This window comes from Mobula birostris, chromosome 9 (genome assembly GCF_030028105.1).
Source record: "Mobula birostris isolate sMobBir1 chromosome 9, sMobBir1.hap1, whole genome shotgun sequence".
In the NCBI taxonomy this organism is placed as follows: domain Eukaryota; kingdom Metazoa; phylum Chordata; class Chondrichthyes; order Myliobatiformes; family Myliobatidae; genus Mobula; species Mobula birostris.
Window position 1 is genome coordinate 127029381 of NC_092378.1, and position 14077 is coordinate 127043457.

At 40.0% G+C, this 14077-nt stretch overlaps 1 protein-coding gene across 1 annotated transcript in view; it reads right to left on the reverse strand.

Annotated features, from left to right (window-relative positions):
* Nucleotides 1-13010, reverse strand: part of vps35l (VPS35 endosomal protein sorting factor like) — a 112516-nt gene extending 99506 nt beyond the window's left edge. The window contains exons 1-3 of the mRNA XM_072268779.1: nt 12967-13010; nt 2211-2310; nt 1551-1733 (exon numbers count right to left, since the gene is read on the reverse strand). Coding sequence (XP_072124880.1) covers nt 1551-1733; nt 2211-2310; nt 12967-12983 — 300 coding nt within the window. The 5' untranslated portion in view covers nt 12984-13010. The remainder of the gene's footprint in view (nt 1-1550; nt 1734-2210; nt 2311-12966) is intronic.
* Nucleotides 13011-14077: the final 1067 nt, after the last annotated feature.

Here is a 14077-nt window from a genome sequence, read left to right on the forward strand (position 1 = left end):
TAGGGTAAAAGCAAGCAGACTTTTTCCACTGAGGTTATGTGCGACTACAACTAGAGGTCATGGGTTAAAGGAAAAAGGTGAAAAATTTAAAGAGAACATGAGAGGAAACTTCTTCACTCAGAACAGAGGGCAGTGAGAGTTTGGAACGAGCTGCCATCACTCCATACCTCTATCATGCATGTGAGCTCAATTTCAACATTTAAGGGAAACTTGGATAGGTACGTGGATGATCGGGGCCTGGAGTGCTACGGTTCTGGTGCAGGCCGATGGGAGTAGGCAGTTTAAATGGTTTCAGCATGGACTAGATAGGCAAAAGGGCCTGTTTCTGTGATGTACTTTTCTAAGATTCTATAACAGAGTCCGCTGGGACACTCAGCAGGTTATGCAGCAAACGTGGAAAGATAAAGAGTGGCTGTTTCAAGTTCAAAACCTTTGCCAGAACTGGAAAGGAAAGATAGTGGAGGAATACTCTGATAAAGGGAAATCTCTGAATGGGTGTGGCCAAATGAGCCAATGTGACAAGAGTAGCAACTGGAAGTGCCTTATGCTTTTTTTAATCAGAGTTATATGTTGTTCATAGAAAGGTTCTGGGATACATGCAGCAGGCATGTATTAAAAAAATTGTAGTAAAGCAACTGAGCCAAAATATATGACACAGAGAAAGGGCCGTCAGTTCTAATAGAGACAGAAACAAAAAGCAAGCTTCTTAAAGTTGGATTTTTATGTTTACTACAGAAAACCTGCCAATCGCTACTACTATTTTGCCTCTGAATTCAAAAGTAATCTTAATATATAAAATCAGAAACCTTTTCCAGGACAAAATACCAAGATGCAACACTATTTAAAAAAATTTTAAGAACCTGTTCCACACAGTTTACTACATAAAAATAGCAAATAAAGACATGTTGTCATAATCATTTAGTCCCTCCCATGTGGCCTTCAAAACTTGGTAAGTCAGTCTTCCTGAACATGATTCACAATTATGGCTAAAAGAAGTTTAGTGACAGACAAAAGCAGCAGAGTTTTAACACAATCAAACTCAAACCATGTTCCAAAATCCACTTTTCACTTGAAGTTCAGAAAGATTAGAGGAAAGGAATTTTAACAAAGATGAAGGTTACAAAGGTCTCACTCGAAGTAAGAATTGTAATTTGATTGTAAACAAGGTGGGAGAGTGGAAATTTGATTTGATGAGGACTAACTAATCAGAAGGGTTGAACTACAGGGGTATAAATGCCACCGGACTAGACATGCCCAGGCATCATCCCTGATGAAGATAGAAGAGTTTGTCATTGAAACATCAGTAATAATCAATACTAATACTTGGCTGGAAGCCCAAGAAGAGTTAATTAATTCAGAAAAATTAGCTCATTGATTACTGACAGCAAAAAATACTATTTTACCATTGATCCCAGAACCATTCTTGGCTGGCCAGCAGCTAACCAGTCAAAATAGCAAGAATAAACTGTAAAATTGATAACAACATTCATCTACTAAAATGATGGCTTTTTTTTAAAGATATATTTGTACAGACATAATTATAAAAATACCATGTTTTTTCCTGTCATCATTGATGCAGCTGTGAGGGGATCTGCTGTTGCAGCAAACAGCGACAAAGGGTCACTGCCATCCAGCACGCTACTCAAAGGATCCACTACTGAGCTAGACGATGAAGAAGAGGTAGATGAAGTACTTCCTTTACGAGCAAACTTTTTTGTCTTTGATTCAGTGACCTACAAAGAATTACCAAAAATATTACTGCTCTATATGAACTATCCTTAATAATCCTTGCAATTTCCTCACCAGAACTGGCACAAGAGTATTTACAGATTCATGACATAACTAAAAGCAAATTAGGAAGTCCTGAACTCGTAGAAATTTACTGAATATTTCAGATCACTGAAAGTGAAAAATGAGTGAATATGCTCTGCTTGCTTACACATTTATCATACTCTCTTAGGCACAATTTTCTTTAAATATATAATCCCTAGATACTTTGCTTACAATGTCATGTACAAAATGAGAACATGAATTTCAGCCCAGATAATATTAAAGAAAGAATTAGAGGCCAGCATCACAAACAAACTTCATGTTAGCATTTGTAAGTATACTCATATTGTCTACCTTTTATTCAATCATTCATTAATAAATTTGCTTTAACATTTATGGATAAATTAAAATATTAGAACAGATGTTATTGAGGAACATACAGTAATAAGTTTCAGAGGATGAAAGTCACCAAACTCCAAAGGGATAGCCTCGAGGCTGCATGCTTCCAATTCTGCTTTGTAATTCCGCTCTCTGGAATGCCTTTAAAGTAAAATATAAAATCAGAAATACAATTTTTAACTTTCATTTATTTCCAGCTTTAGTAATCCTTCTAGTCCTGTCTTACCAGAATTTTTCCTCTAAGTCTTATCAAATTCACTTCATGTTTAAAAAAAAGAGAGAATCCTTTTCTCTTCAGCCTTCAAACAAGCTAGAATTCAAGTCACTTAATGTCTATTTACCAGATAGTTGTTTGGCATTATCAGATAAATGTAAGCGCTACATAATATACCACAATGAAATGTTCTTTTAAGGGCACTTAAATAGCAAGGATTAAAAAACAGCACAACTGTAAGGGCACTTAAATAGCAAGGATTAAAAAACAACCAGAAACTTGGTCTCATTTATAAATGGATGAATGTAATAGTTGCTAAGTGAATTAACTAGCTTAAAAAAAAGATAGTTTATAAATAATGCAAAAGTAAAATACATTCCAGCCACATTCATAACTAGTTAAACCCAAGACGACATTGTACAAAATGATTGAAATTTGTATTTAGATCAAATCAGGATGATTAAATGAGAAGACACTTTATCAGCAATTATATTTAACCATGTCTGAAACTATCATTGTCAGGGAAAGAGAAATTTGAATTATAAACCAGAATGATAAACCAAGATTTTTGGCACTAATCACTCTGCCTAGATTTTGTGTTCGAGGCAAACATTGTACATTCACTTTTCTTTTAAACTCACCGATGCCCCACCTTTCTGTGGGCTTTTGCACTGCAAGTCATTTTAGTAAACATTTCACATCCAATCTGGAACTTAAACTGAACAATTTTTATTGAGATTAAGAATACTCTTAAGAGATCAATTAGGAGAGCAAAGAGAGGACAGGAGGTTAAGGAAAATCCCAAGAGGTCCTATAGCCATATTAAAAGGTGACTAGGGAAAGAGTGGGTCCCCCTCCGAGATCAGCAGAATATCCTATGCCTTGACCAGCAGGACATAGGTGGGAATTTTAATCAATATTTCTTCTAGGTATTTACTGAAGAAAAATATCATGCCTGCACAAAGATAAGGGAAACAAATGGAGATGCTTTAAGAACATTCATATCACCAGAGAAATGGCATTTACAGCCTTATAGCATTAAGGTTGATAAATCCACAGTGCCTGGCTAAGTAATTCCTTAGACCTTGTGTGAGGCTAGACAGAAAACTGCGAAAGCCCTTTGGAGATATACAAGGTATCATTTGCCGCTAATGAAATTCCCAAAGACTGGAAGGTTATTCCATTGTTTAAGAAGGGCAGCAAGGACAAGCCATAGAACCACAGGCTAGTCAGCCTGACATCAGTTTTGGGGAAGTTGCTAGATAGAATTCTGAAGCACAGGATCGACCAACATTTGAAAAGACAAAGTCTCATTAGTAGTTGGCATAGCTTTGCATGTGACAAACATTTTAAGAGTTTTTTATAGAAGTAAGCAAAAAGATAGATGAAGGTAGGCAATGGATGTTGTCTATTTGTATTTTAGCAAGACTTTTGACAAAGTCCCACATGCTAGGCTGGACTGGGCAGTTAGGTCCAATGAAATCCGGGGAGAGATAGCTAGGTGGATACAAAATTGGTCAGAGGTGGGAAGTAGAAGGTGGTAGCTAAGTTCAGTTCACAGAATGGAGACCAGTGATCAGTGGTAGGCTGCACTGTGCTGAACAATTCTGGGACTCTTGTTATTTATATAACAGATTTGAATGATTAAAGAACTTAAGGTAAAGGAACCTTTCGGGGTGAGTGATCATAAATATGGCCAAATTCACCCTAAAATTTGAGAAGATGAAGTCAGATGTATCAGTGTTACAGTGGAGCAAAAGGAATTACAGAGGCATGAGAGAAGAGGTGCTAGAACTGACTGGAAAGTTGACAGAACTGACGGGCGCAAGGTTGGATCACTCTGGGTGCTGAGCCTATTTGGAGAAATCGAGAGCGACTTTGGGCCGAGCAGTGAAATCTGGGCCTGGAGCAAGTCGCTGGGCGGCGTGTTCTAGGCCTGGAGCTTCCCGCTGCAGCGGTGTCCAGGCCCTAGGGTGAGGTACAATATGCTGGTTAGACAATTTAAACAATATACCTGAAAGACAGGGGTTCAGGATTTGAAGCGAGAGTCAATTTCACTCGCTCTCCTGTGATGTTCACGTCTCTCCCTATGGTGCTGAGTCTCTGAAGGCTGCCCCTGGCTGATGTGCTGCATGCCCACTAATATGATGTACTGATACCAAGGCTTGGGCCCACTCCGAGGTTTGGATCTAAGAACTCATTTTGGTTTGGAATGTTGTTCTCTTCAATTATTTGTATGATTTGTGGGTTTTTGCCCCCCTTTCTCCGTGCATCGGGCGTTGTTTTTTTCAATTCAGTTCTTTCAGGTTTCTTGCTTTGCGGCTGCCCGTAATGTAAGCAAATATATCTCAAGGTTGTATAATTTATGCATTCTTTGATAATAAATGAACTTTGAAATCTTTGAAAATGACAAAGATGACGGCAGAGCAGCAATGTCTGGAATTTCTGGAAGCAACGCGGAAGAAACAGGATACATACAAAGAGGAAGAAATATTCTAAAGTCAGAATGACACAATAGTGGCTGACAAGAGAAGTCAAAGCCAACTTAAAAGCCAAAGAGAGGACATATAACAGAGCAAAAATATATGGGAAGTTAGACAATTGGAATGCTTTTAAAAACCAGCAGAAAGCAACTAAAAAAATCATTAAGGTAAAGATGGAATATGAAAGTAAGCTAGCAGTAATATTAAAGAAGATACCAAAAATTTCTTCAGATACACAAAGTGTAAAAGAGAGGCAAGAGTGGATATCGGACTCCTGGAAAACGATGCTAGATTGGTAGTAATGGGGGGAAGGAAATGGCAGATGAACTGAATAAGTATTTTACATTAGCCTTCACTGTGGAAGGCTCGAGCAGTATGACAGAAGTTCAAGAGTATCAGCGGACACAGGAGTGTGAAGTTGCCATTACTAGGGAGAAGGTGCTTGGGAAACTGAAAGGTCTAAAGGTAGATAAGTCACCTGGAGCAAATGGAGCACACCCAAGGGTTCTGAAAAAGGTGGATGAAGAAATTGTGAAGACATTAGCAAGAATCACTAGATTCTGGAATGGTTCCAGAAGACTGTAAAATTGCAAATGTCAGTCCACTGAAGAAGGGAGAGAGGCAGAAGAAAGGAAATTATAGGCCAGTTAGTCTGACTTCAGTAGTGGGGAAGATGTTGAAGTTGATTCTTTAAGGATGCGATTTTGGGGTACTTTGAGGCACCTGATAAAATATTATATAGTCAGCATGGTTTCCTCAAGGGAAAATTTTGCCTGACAAATCCATTGGAATTCTTTGAACAAACAGCAAGCAGGATAGACAAAGGAGGATCGGTTGATGTTATGTACTTGGACTTTCAGAAGGCCTTTGACAAGGTGCCACACATGAGGATGCTTAAGAAGTTACGAGCCCATGGTATTACAGGAAAGATTCTAGCATAGATAAAGCAGTGGCTGATTGGCAGGAGGCAAGGAGTGGGAATAAGGGGAGGCTTTTCTGCATGGCTGCCAGTGACTAGAGGTGTTCCACAGGGGTCTATGTTGGGAGAACTTTTTATGTTATATATCAATAATATGGATGACGGAATTGATGGCTTTGGTGCACTGGATACGAAGATGGGTGAAGGGGCAGGTAGTTTTGAGGAAGTAGAGAGGCAACAGGAGGACTTAGACAGATTAGGAGAATAGCCAAAAAAGGCAGATGAAATAGTGTCGGGAAGTGTATAGTCATGCACTTTGGTAGAAGAAATAAAAGGGTAGACTATCTGCTAAATGCAGAGAAAATTCAAAAAGCTGCAGTGCAAAGGGACTTGGAAGTCCTTGTGCAGTTTCCCTAAAGGTTAATTTGCAGGTTGAGTCTTGGAATACTGAACACAGTTTTGGTCACCCTGTTACAAGATGTGGTTAAACTGGAAAGAGTGCAGAAAAGATGTACCGGAATGAGGAGCAACACCATAGATATGCTATAAATTATGAGAAGCAGAGATAAAGTAGATGGTAACAGTCATTTCACCAGGATAGGAGAGACCAAAACCAGGAAGCGTAGATTCAGGGTGAGAGGGGAAAGATTTAAAAGGGACCTTAGGGCCAACTTTTTCTAAGCAGAGGGTAGTGAGTATATGGAACAAGCTGTGGTGAAGGCATGTACCATCATCTCACTTGGATTAGTACATGGAGGGGTAGGACAGAACAGGAGTCCCCAGTCTGGTGTCCACAGACACCTTGCTCAGTGGTATTGGTCCATAGGATAAAAAAGATGGGGAACTCCTGACAGAGATATACAGCAAATGCAGGTAACTGGGTCTAGCTGGGTAGGGACTATGGTGAGCATGACTTGTTGGGTCGAATAGCCTATATCCCTGGTTCATTACTTTACGATTGTGTAAGATCTGTAACAAACTGAAGGATGAAACTACTCTTACAAGATTTTTGGTGGTGAAAAGGTTGTGCAACATTAATTAAGACACACACCATTGAACCATCCAACTTCACCCTTTTTCTTTGTGGCAATTTATGCATTTGTTGGCATGGTTACTTTCTGTGCCTTGTTGTGCATTGGGTGGCAACCTTGCCATTTCTTTAGCACTTTATCTGTTTTTACGAGGCCGAGTTGCTAGCTCGATGCTCAACCCAGCACAGATGGAAAGCATGCAAGGAACTGACTGGATTTGAACCCTGGACCACTCACCTTGAAGTCCAGTGCGGATGCCACTGCAGCAATGGCTGGTGGAATTTAAGCATTAGCAATGAGTAACCAACATTGTCCGAACTTCTAATCAACACTGTGAGACATGAAAAACTTTCATGTGGGCCATTCACTGTGGTGGTAGGCCCAAAGCTCAAAGTGGAAAAGTTCACCTTTCACCACAATTCCATATGAAGGATTTTGACCCAACTGTCCACTTCCTTCCATGGATGCTGCATGACCCACTGATCTCCTCTCGTGCTTTATACGTTGTTCCAGATTCCAGCATCTAAAGTCCCTTGCATCTCCAGCATGTCATAAAACTCAAACAAGAGAAAATCTGCCAACACTGGAAATCCCAGCAACACACACAAAAACTGCCTGGCCTGCTGAGTTCCTCCACCATTTTGTGTATGTCATAAAACTCATCTACATTCACAAGAACTGCCTGAGGAAAACTGATAAGGATGTCAAGAGAAGGTCCTAGATACTGTGACCAGAGGGGGCTATTACAAACATGAATGTTCCATATGATATAACTTGCTCATCTTATCAGGATGTCAGATAAGCAGCTGCCAAAGAAGATTTTCTACAGTGAGTCAGAGAGGCAGAGCTACTCTCGGGAAGGTTAGAAGGAACAATACAAGGATACCCTCCTGTTAATCCTCAAGTATTGTATCACTGACTTGAGTCTTGGGAAGTCTTGTTCAATGTACATACAGTGTCACAAGCAGTCAAATAACAAATTGTCCTAATCTTCAATTCATGAGTTCACAGAAACCAAGCCAACAGTGATACCTTAGTCATCTATGAACTCAAAAGGATGAATGACTAGTCTAGATAAGTACTGCAAATTCAACTATGAATGTGCACACTGAGTATATCACAATCGGAATCAGATTTATTATCACCAGCATGTGTCATGAAATTTGTTAACTTAGCAGCAGCAGTTCAATACAATACATAATATCAAAGAAAAAAATAATTATAATAAGTAAATCAATTACAGTATACATACATTGAACAGATTAAAATTATGCAATAAACAGAAATAATATATATTTAAAAAGTGAGGTAGTGTTCAAGGGTTCAATGTCCATTTAGGGATCGGATGACAGAGGGGAAGAAGCTGTACCTGAATTACTGAGTGTGTGCCTTCGGGTTTCTGTACCTCCTACCTAATGATAACAGTGAGAAAAAGGCATGCCCTGGGTGCTGAAGGTCCTTAATAATGGGCGCTACCTTTCTGAGACACTGCTCCTTGAAGATCTCCTGGGAACTTTGTAGGCTGGTACCCAAGATGCAGCTGACTAGATTTACAACCCTCTGCAGCTTCTTTCAGTCCAGTGCAGTAGCCCCCCATACCAGACAGTGGTGCAGCCTGTCGGAGTGCTCTGCACTGTACATCTATAGAAGTTTTTGAGTATTTGTTGACATACTAAATCTCTTCAAACTCCTAATGAAGTATAGTTGCTGTCTTGCCTTCTTTATAACTGCATCGATATTTGGCGACCAGGTTAGATCCTCCTCAGAGATCTTGAAACTCAGGAACATGAAGCTGCTCACTCTCTCCACTTCTGATCCCTCTATGAGGATTGGTGTGTGTTCCTTCGTCTTACCCTTCCTGAAGTCAACAATCAGCTCTTTCATCTTACTGACGTTGAATGCCAGGTTGTTGCTGTGCACCATTCCACTCGTTGGCATATCTCGTCCTCTCGTCAGTTGAATATCATTCCAGGCGAGTGTAGGTTAGACACCAACTTCCAAGATATCAGTTGAATGTCATTCCAGATGAGGATAGGTTAGACAACAACTTCCAGAATTCCTCATTTAATGGCACATTGAGGAAGTCACAGTATTGGCCTGACTTGCACTATTTGTAACTGAGGCTGAAAAGAGCCTCACTTACTTTCATTGCAAAATCCAGATGACTTCAATTTAAAGCCAGTATCAGAAGCAGCCTTTATAATTGTTACCAAATAACCACAAAAAAATTACTGTAATTTGCTTCCTTTGAATCTGTAACTGAATTGCCAGCTACTGTAAGTTCAAGTTTACAAATTAATATTTAAAAGTTGTTTAGTTATCCACCATGATCAAAAAGCAATTGGGGATAATCCGTTAACATTTCCCCAATTAGCAAACATTGACCTAACAGCTTCTCACCACAATAAAGGATCTTATTTAATATGATCTGTCACATTGAAGATTTCATTCACAGCAACAAAGAACGAGGAAGAGCAAGGAAACATAGGAAACTGTGATTCAAACACATCTGTGAAAACCACTAACGTTTAAGACTTTTCCATAATATTTACAGAAGGAAGTCTGTGGGAAAAAAAAGCTTTTACAATAGAAAGAAATACTCTGAAACATTTGCAATCTTCTACCAGCAGTGGCTTCTGGATGAATAACTTTAAATTTCAGCTTATCAAAACAAGCACCGTTGACTTTGACTTTCATCCTTAAATGAGAGATTTATCAATTTGTAAATTCTTTTCTTACCATACCTGACAATTGGTATTCACCCCCCCCCACCAAAACCAGGGTTTACTGTCCCATTATCATGATTCATTAGAAATCTAACCTCCTTCATTAAGTGGAGGAAGATCTGTGCTAACACAATGAAACAATATTAAAATGAAAAGAAGGGGCAGACTGCAAGGTGACTTATTGAAGGTGGTTAATGAAGATTCTCAGAATCATCAACTCTTCCATAAGATCCAAACAGGGTGAACAGGTGGATAGGTGAGTAGTTTGTAAAGTGGTGCTTTCTTTCAGTTTCTTAAACAGGGCCTCTGTAAGTTTCCAAAGCAATGGGTTTGAAGTTCTCAAAATCATTTTTAAAATTCCTTTTCCACTTTGAGCAATCATGAGATTACTTAGAGCAATATGAGCTATTGCATTTCTTCACAGAGTCTGAAACAAATCCTCGAGTCTTTTCTTTTGCTTGCTGGTAATTCTCTTCCCATGACAGAACTCAGAATAGCGTCTGTTGTCTCACAGATGTGGTGTCAAAAACATAAATGATGTTTGGCATAGGGTTGCTTATTCCTCCAGTGAAATTGGAGGATGTTGCAGAGACAGCAGAAGTAGGCTTCACCCCCACCACTCCACATCTTAAGATGCCTACTGCATTTAGACACTCAGAGGCACACTGGAGGGCAGATATCATTATAGCTTCAGACCAGGTCTGAAGTCTTGGTCTTCAGATACATTTTCCTTGATCTACCAAACAGCTGTGCTAGCCATTAAGCTGACGCCTTCCTCTCACAGAGAGATGGCTTGAAACATACAGAAAAAGTGCTTAACATTTTCTAAGATCTTGCCATGAATTTTATTTTGAAAGGGATAGGTGGTGCATTGGGAGCAAGTTGGTAAAGGACTTTCAGACCACAAGATATAGAAGCAGGATTAGGCCATTTGGCCCATCAAATCTGCTCCACCATCTCATCATGACTGATCCATTTCCCTCCCAGCCCCAATCTCCTGCCTTCTCCCTGTATCCCTTAATGCCCTAACTAATTAAGAAGCTATCACCCTCTGCCTTAAACATAAGAAAAGACTTGGCCTCCACAGCCACCTGCGGTAACAAATTCCACAGATTCACCACTCTCCGGCTGAAGAAATTCCTCCTCATCTCCATTCTAAATGGGTGTCCCTCTAATCTGCTCTTAGGTTCCCCCTCCATAGTGAACATCTTCTCTGCATCCACTCTATTGAGGCCTTTCAACATTCGAAAGGTTTTAATGAGATATCCTGCTTATACTTCTGAAATGCCAATGAGTACGGGCCCAGAGCCATCAAACACTCCACATACAGAATGATAAGCCTTTCAATCCTGGAATCACTGACATGAACCTCCTTTGAACCCGCTTCAGTATCAGCAATCCCTTTCTTCCTTTTGCACTGTAGATGTTAAGTATAAAGGCCATCTTCATTTCTGCTTCATAAGCATAACAATGATGCTTTGGAACTCAGCTTCCAAGTAGGTGCAAACACAAGTGCTCCCTGCAGCTCTGGCACTGACATTGCCTCAATTTCTATTAGTAGTAAAGATTATTAGTTCCACTTCTGTATGAAGTTTGCTGTAGATGAAGAGCAACAATGGGTCAAGAAATATTAAGAAGCAGCGTTGAAAAGACAAGAGCTTTATTTGGCGCTGATCTTCAGTGAGACCTGATCTGCTGTAATAATTCAAGAACTCAGGTGCTCTGACAATGATAAGAGGCACAAAATAAGCCATGACTAGTGGGGATGACCAGTTTACAGAAAGAAAAAAGCAGTTGGACAGTCACAGCGTCTACACAGAGTGAGCTTCAGCGTCAAGAATGTATTAATCTGCATCTCAGCACCCCCTTGCAGCTTTACAATTCTGCAAACACTGATTCATAACCTGAAGCCTATGAGCATCAATGCATATACCTCAACCTTGGAAGCTTCAAAGGAAGCAACGGTGGGCTTCCAATAAAACCTTGGGTAAAGTCTCATCTGTGTCTCACAGACAACTTCTTAAGAGCAGCAATGTCTCCACAATTCATGAATCACCGTGAAGTCTGAAGTTCGCATACTCGGCATCAGCAAAAAGATTCTTAGGAACAATCAGGACTAGAAAATGACCTGGAGATTGAGGAACAGATTAACTGCAAGGTGTTTCTGGATTAGAATCACTGCTCCTTATGGAAAAACAAACAGTTCTATAAGCACCTGAAGGCTGTTATCCAGCAGAAATCCCATTAACTAAAGATGATCCTGAATAGAGGGAATGCAAAAGGTTCAGCAACTCACTGATAGCCATGGCATGAAAAAGCTCTTCAGCACTGTGAAAGTCATCTATAATCCAAACATCCAAAACCCATCGCAATGAGAACCGAGAGAGGGGTTGAAATCATCGAAAACAAAATAGCAATCAACTCTCGCTGGGAGGATCAAATTGAAGCCTCCCTCAACTGCAACTGTGTCTTTGTTTGGTAGATCAAAAATTTTGATTTTATACCCTTGACTCCATTCCACGGCAACAGATTTGGGTCAGTCGTCACCATTCCTGACTGACAAGAAAACGGTGTCCCAACTAAAATTAACAACACCTCAGAGCTGATGATATCCCTGCAAAAAAAAATCCTAAAATTTGGTGGTGAAGAGTTTTAGTCGTTAATCTACAATCTCAACCAAAGCACAGAGACCATCTTCAAGTCAGGATGCAAGTCATAATCATAGAGGTGTACAACACAGAAAGAGGCCCTTCAGCTCACCATATCAGATAGTGGTACACATGGAAGATACTCCTTGCTGTCTGCCAAAAGGAGGGGACATCAAAGACTTTCACAATTCCTTTCCAAAGTTGGGTTAATTACACTGGATACTCCATCTATCCAGCTGCATCGGGCACTTGATTTTCACTGCCTGGTCACTGATAGAAAAATGCAGAAAGCAGCATCATCCACAGCCCGTAATCTTTTCTTTTTGACTTCACCAATGCCTTTCGCTCCATCAGTTGAGAGGAACAGTGGAACAACTTCCTCCGATTCAGCTGTCTACAGAAAGTCAGCTCCATCTTACATCTGAAAAATATTTCACCTCCTCAAAACATTCAAGACACAACGCTGTCTGATCTCCTCAATAACGTTAGTACAATTCCAGGATTTCCTGTTTTAAAGTTTGTTTTAGCATTCTTTCTCCGTATTATAGGTACAGAATAGGGGGGAGGCAATTGAGCAACTGATCAGATAAACCTGATCAGTCAGGACCTGTTCACTTAACAAAGCTCTTCATCGATTTTGAGATCACAGTCATGAATTTTGAGAGGCACACGCAATTTTATAGCTTAAGGGCGTCGAAAATTTCCTCAAACGTAACCATTTATAACAAAACACAAAATCCGGTGGAAAGTTTCAATCAGCTGTAAAGGATTCTTACCACTGCACGGAAGCCATCTTCCAAATCACGTGCTCTACGCCGCACCCTCCAATGAACTCTCTTGCCATGACGTCGAGTGGGAGCGCCATATTTGTGCGGGGCAATAACCCAAATAACAGCTGCCCCGCACTTCTGTGTGGGAATTAGAGTTGCCGGAGATGTGTGCGCAACAATGGAGTAAACTTGTGACAGATCTGAGCAAATGTAAACTAAAAGAGTTAGTCCTACTGTTGCTGGAGGAATTCTTCTGCTGATACAAAAGGCGTATATGTTGAGTATTTTAAATACTTTCTGTAATACTGTATAGCTTTAGAGTTCTTAGTTTCCCGAACATTCTTGGTATCTTCTCCATGATCGTCAGAAATGGCAGGACATACATAACGTACATGGGGTAATATGCCCAATAGTGCGATTTCTTAACTTTGCGATTATATCCTGAATTAAATGCAGTGATTTCAAAATGTGATTTTAAACGCAACAAATTTACCTCCTTTTCAAATTTCCAGAGCAATTTATAAAGCAACTAAATGCATTACTCCCTTTAAGAAAGTTTTCTTGTATAATATTAATAATAATAATCAATATTGAGAATGTGAGATGAAGAGTCCTTGAAAGTGAGTCCGTAGGTTATAGGAACAGGTCAGTGATGGGCAAGTGAAGTTGAATAAAGTTATCCCCTCTGGTTCAAAAGCCTGATGGCTGAGGAGAATGACTGTTACTGAACCTGATGGTGTTTACCTTCTTTCTGATGGCAGCAGTGAGAAGTGAGCATAACCTAGTTGGTGGGGGTCCTGGATGATGGATGCTGCTTTTCTGCAAAGACGCCCCTTGAGCTCAGTGGTACGGAGGGCTTTATCTGCACTGTGTCCGCTACTTTTGTAGACTTTTCTGTTCAAGGGCATTGGTGTTTCCATACCAGGCCGTAATGCAACCAGCTAGTATACGATCTTAAACATTGCAGTAGTACCCACATCTATAACTATCTCTGACATCTTGTTCTACTGGAAAATTAGATCGTGTGTGTTTTTAATCCCCACCACCATTGAATGCATAAACATTGAACTTGGTCACATAGAAGTAAGTAAATAACTATGCTTGCAAATAAAAACAT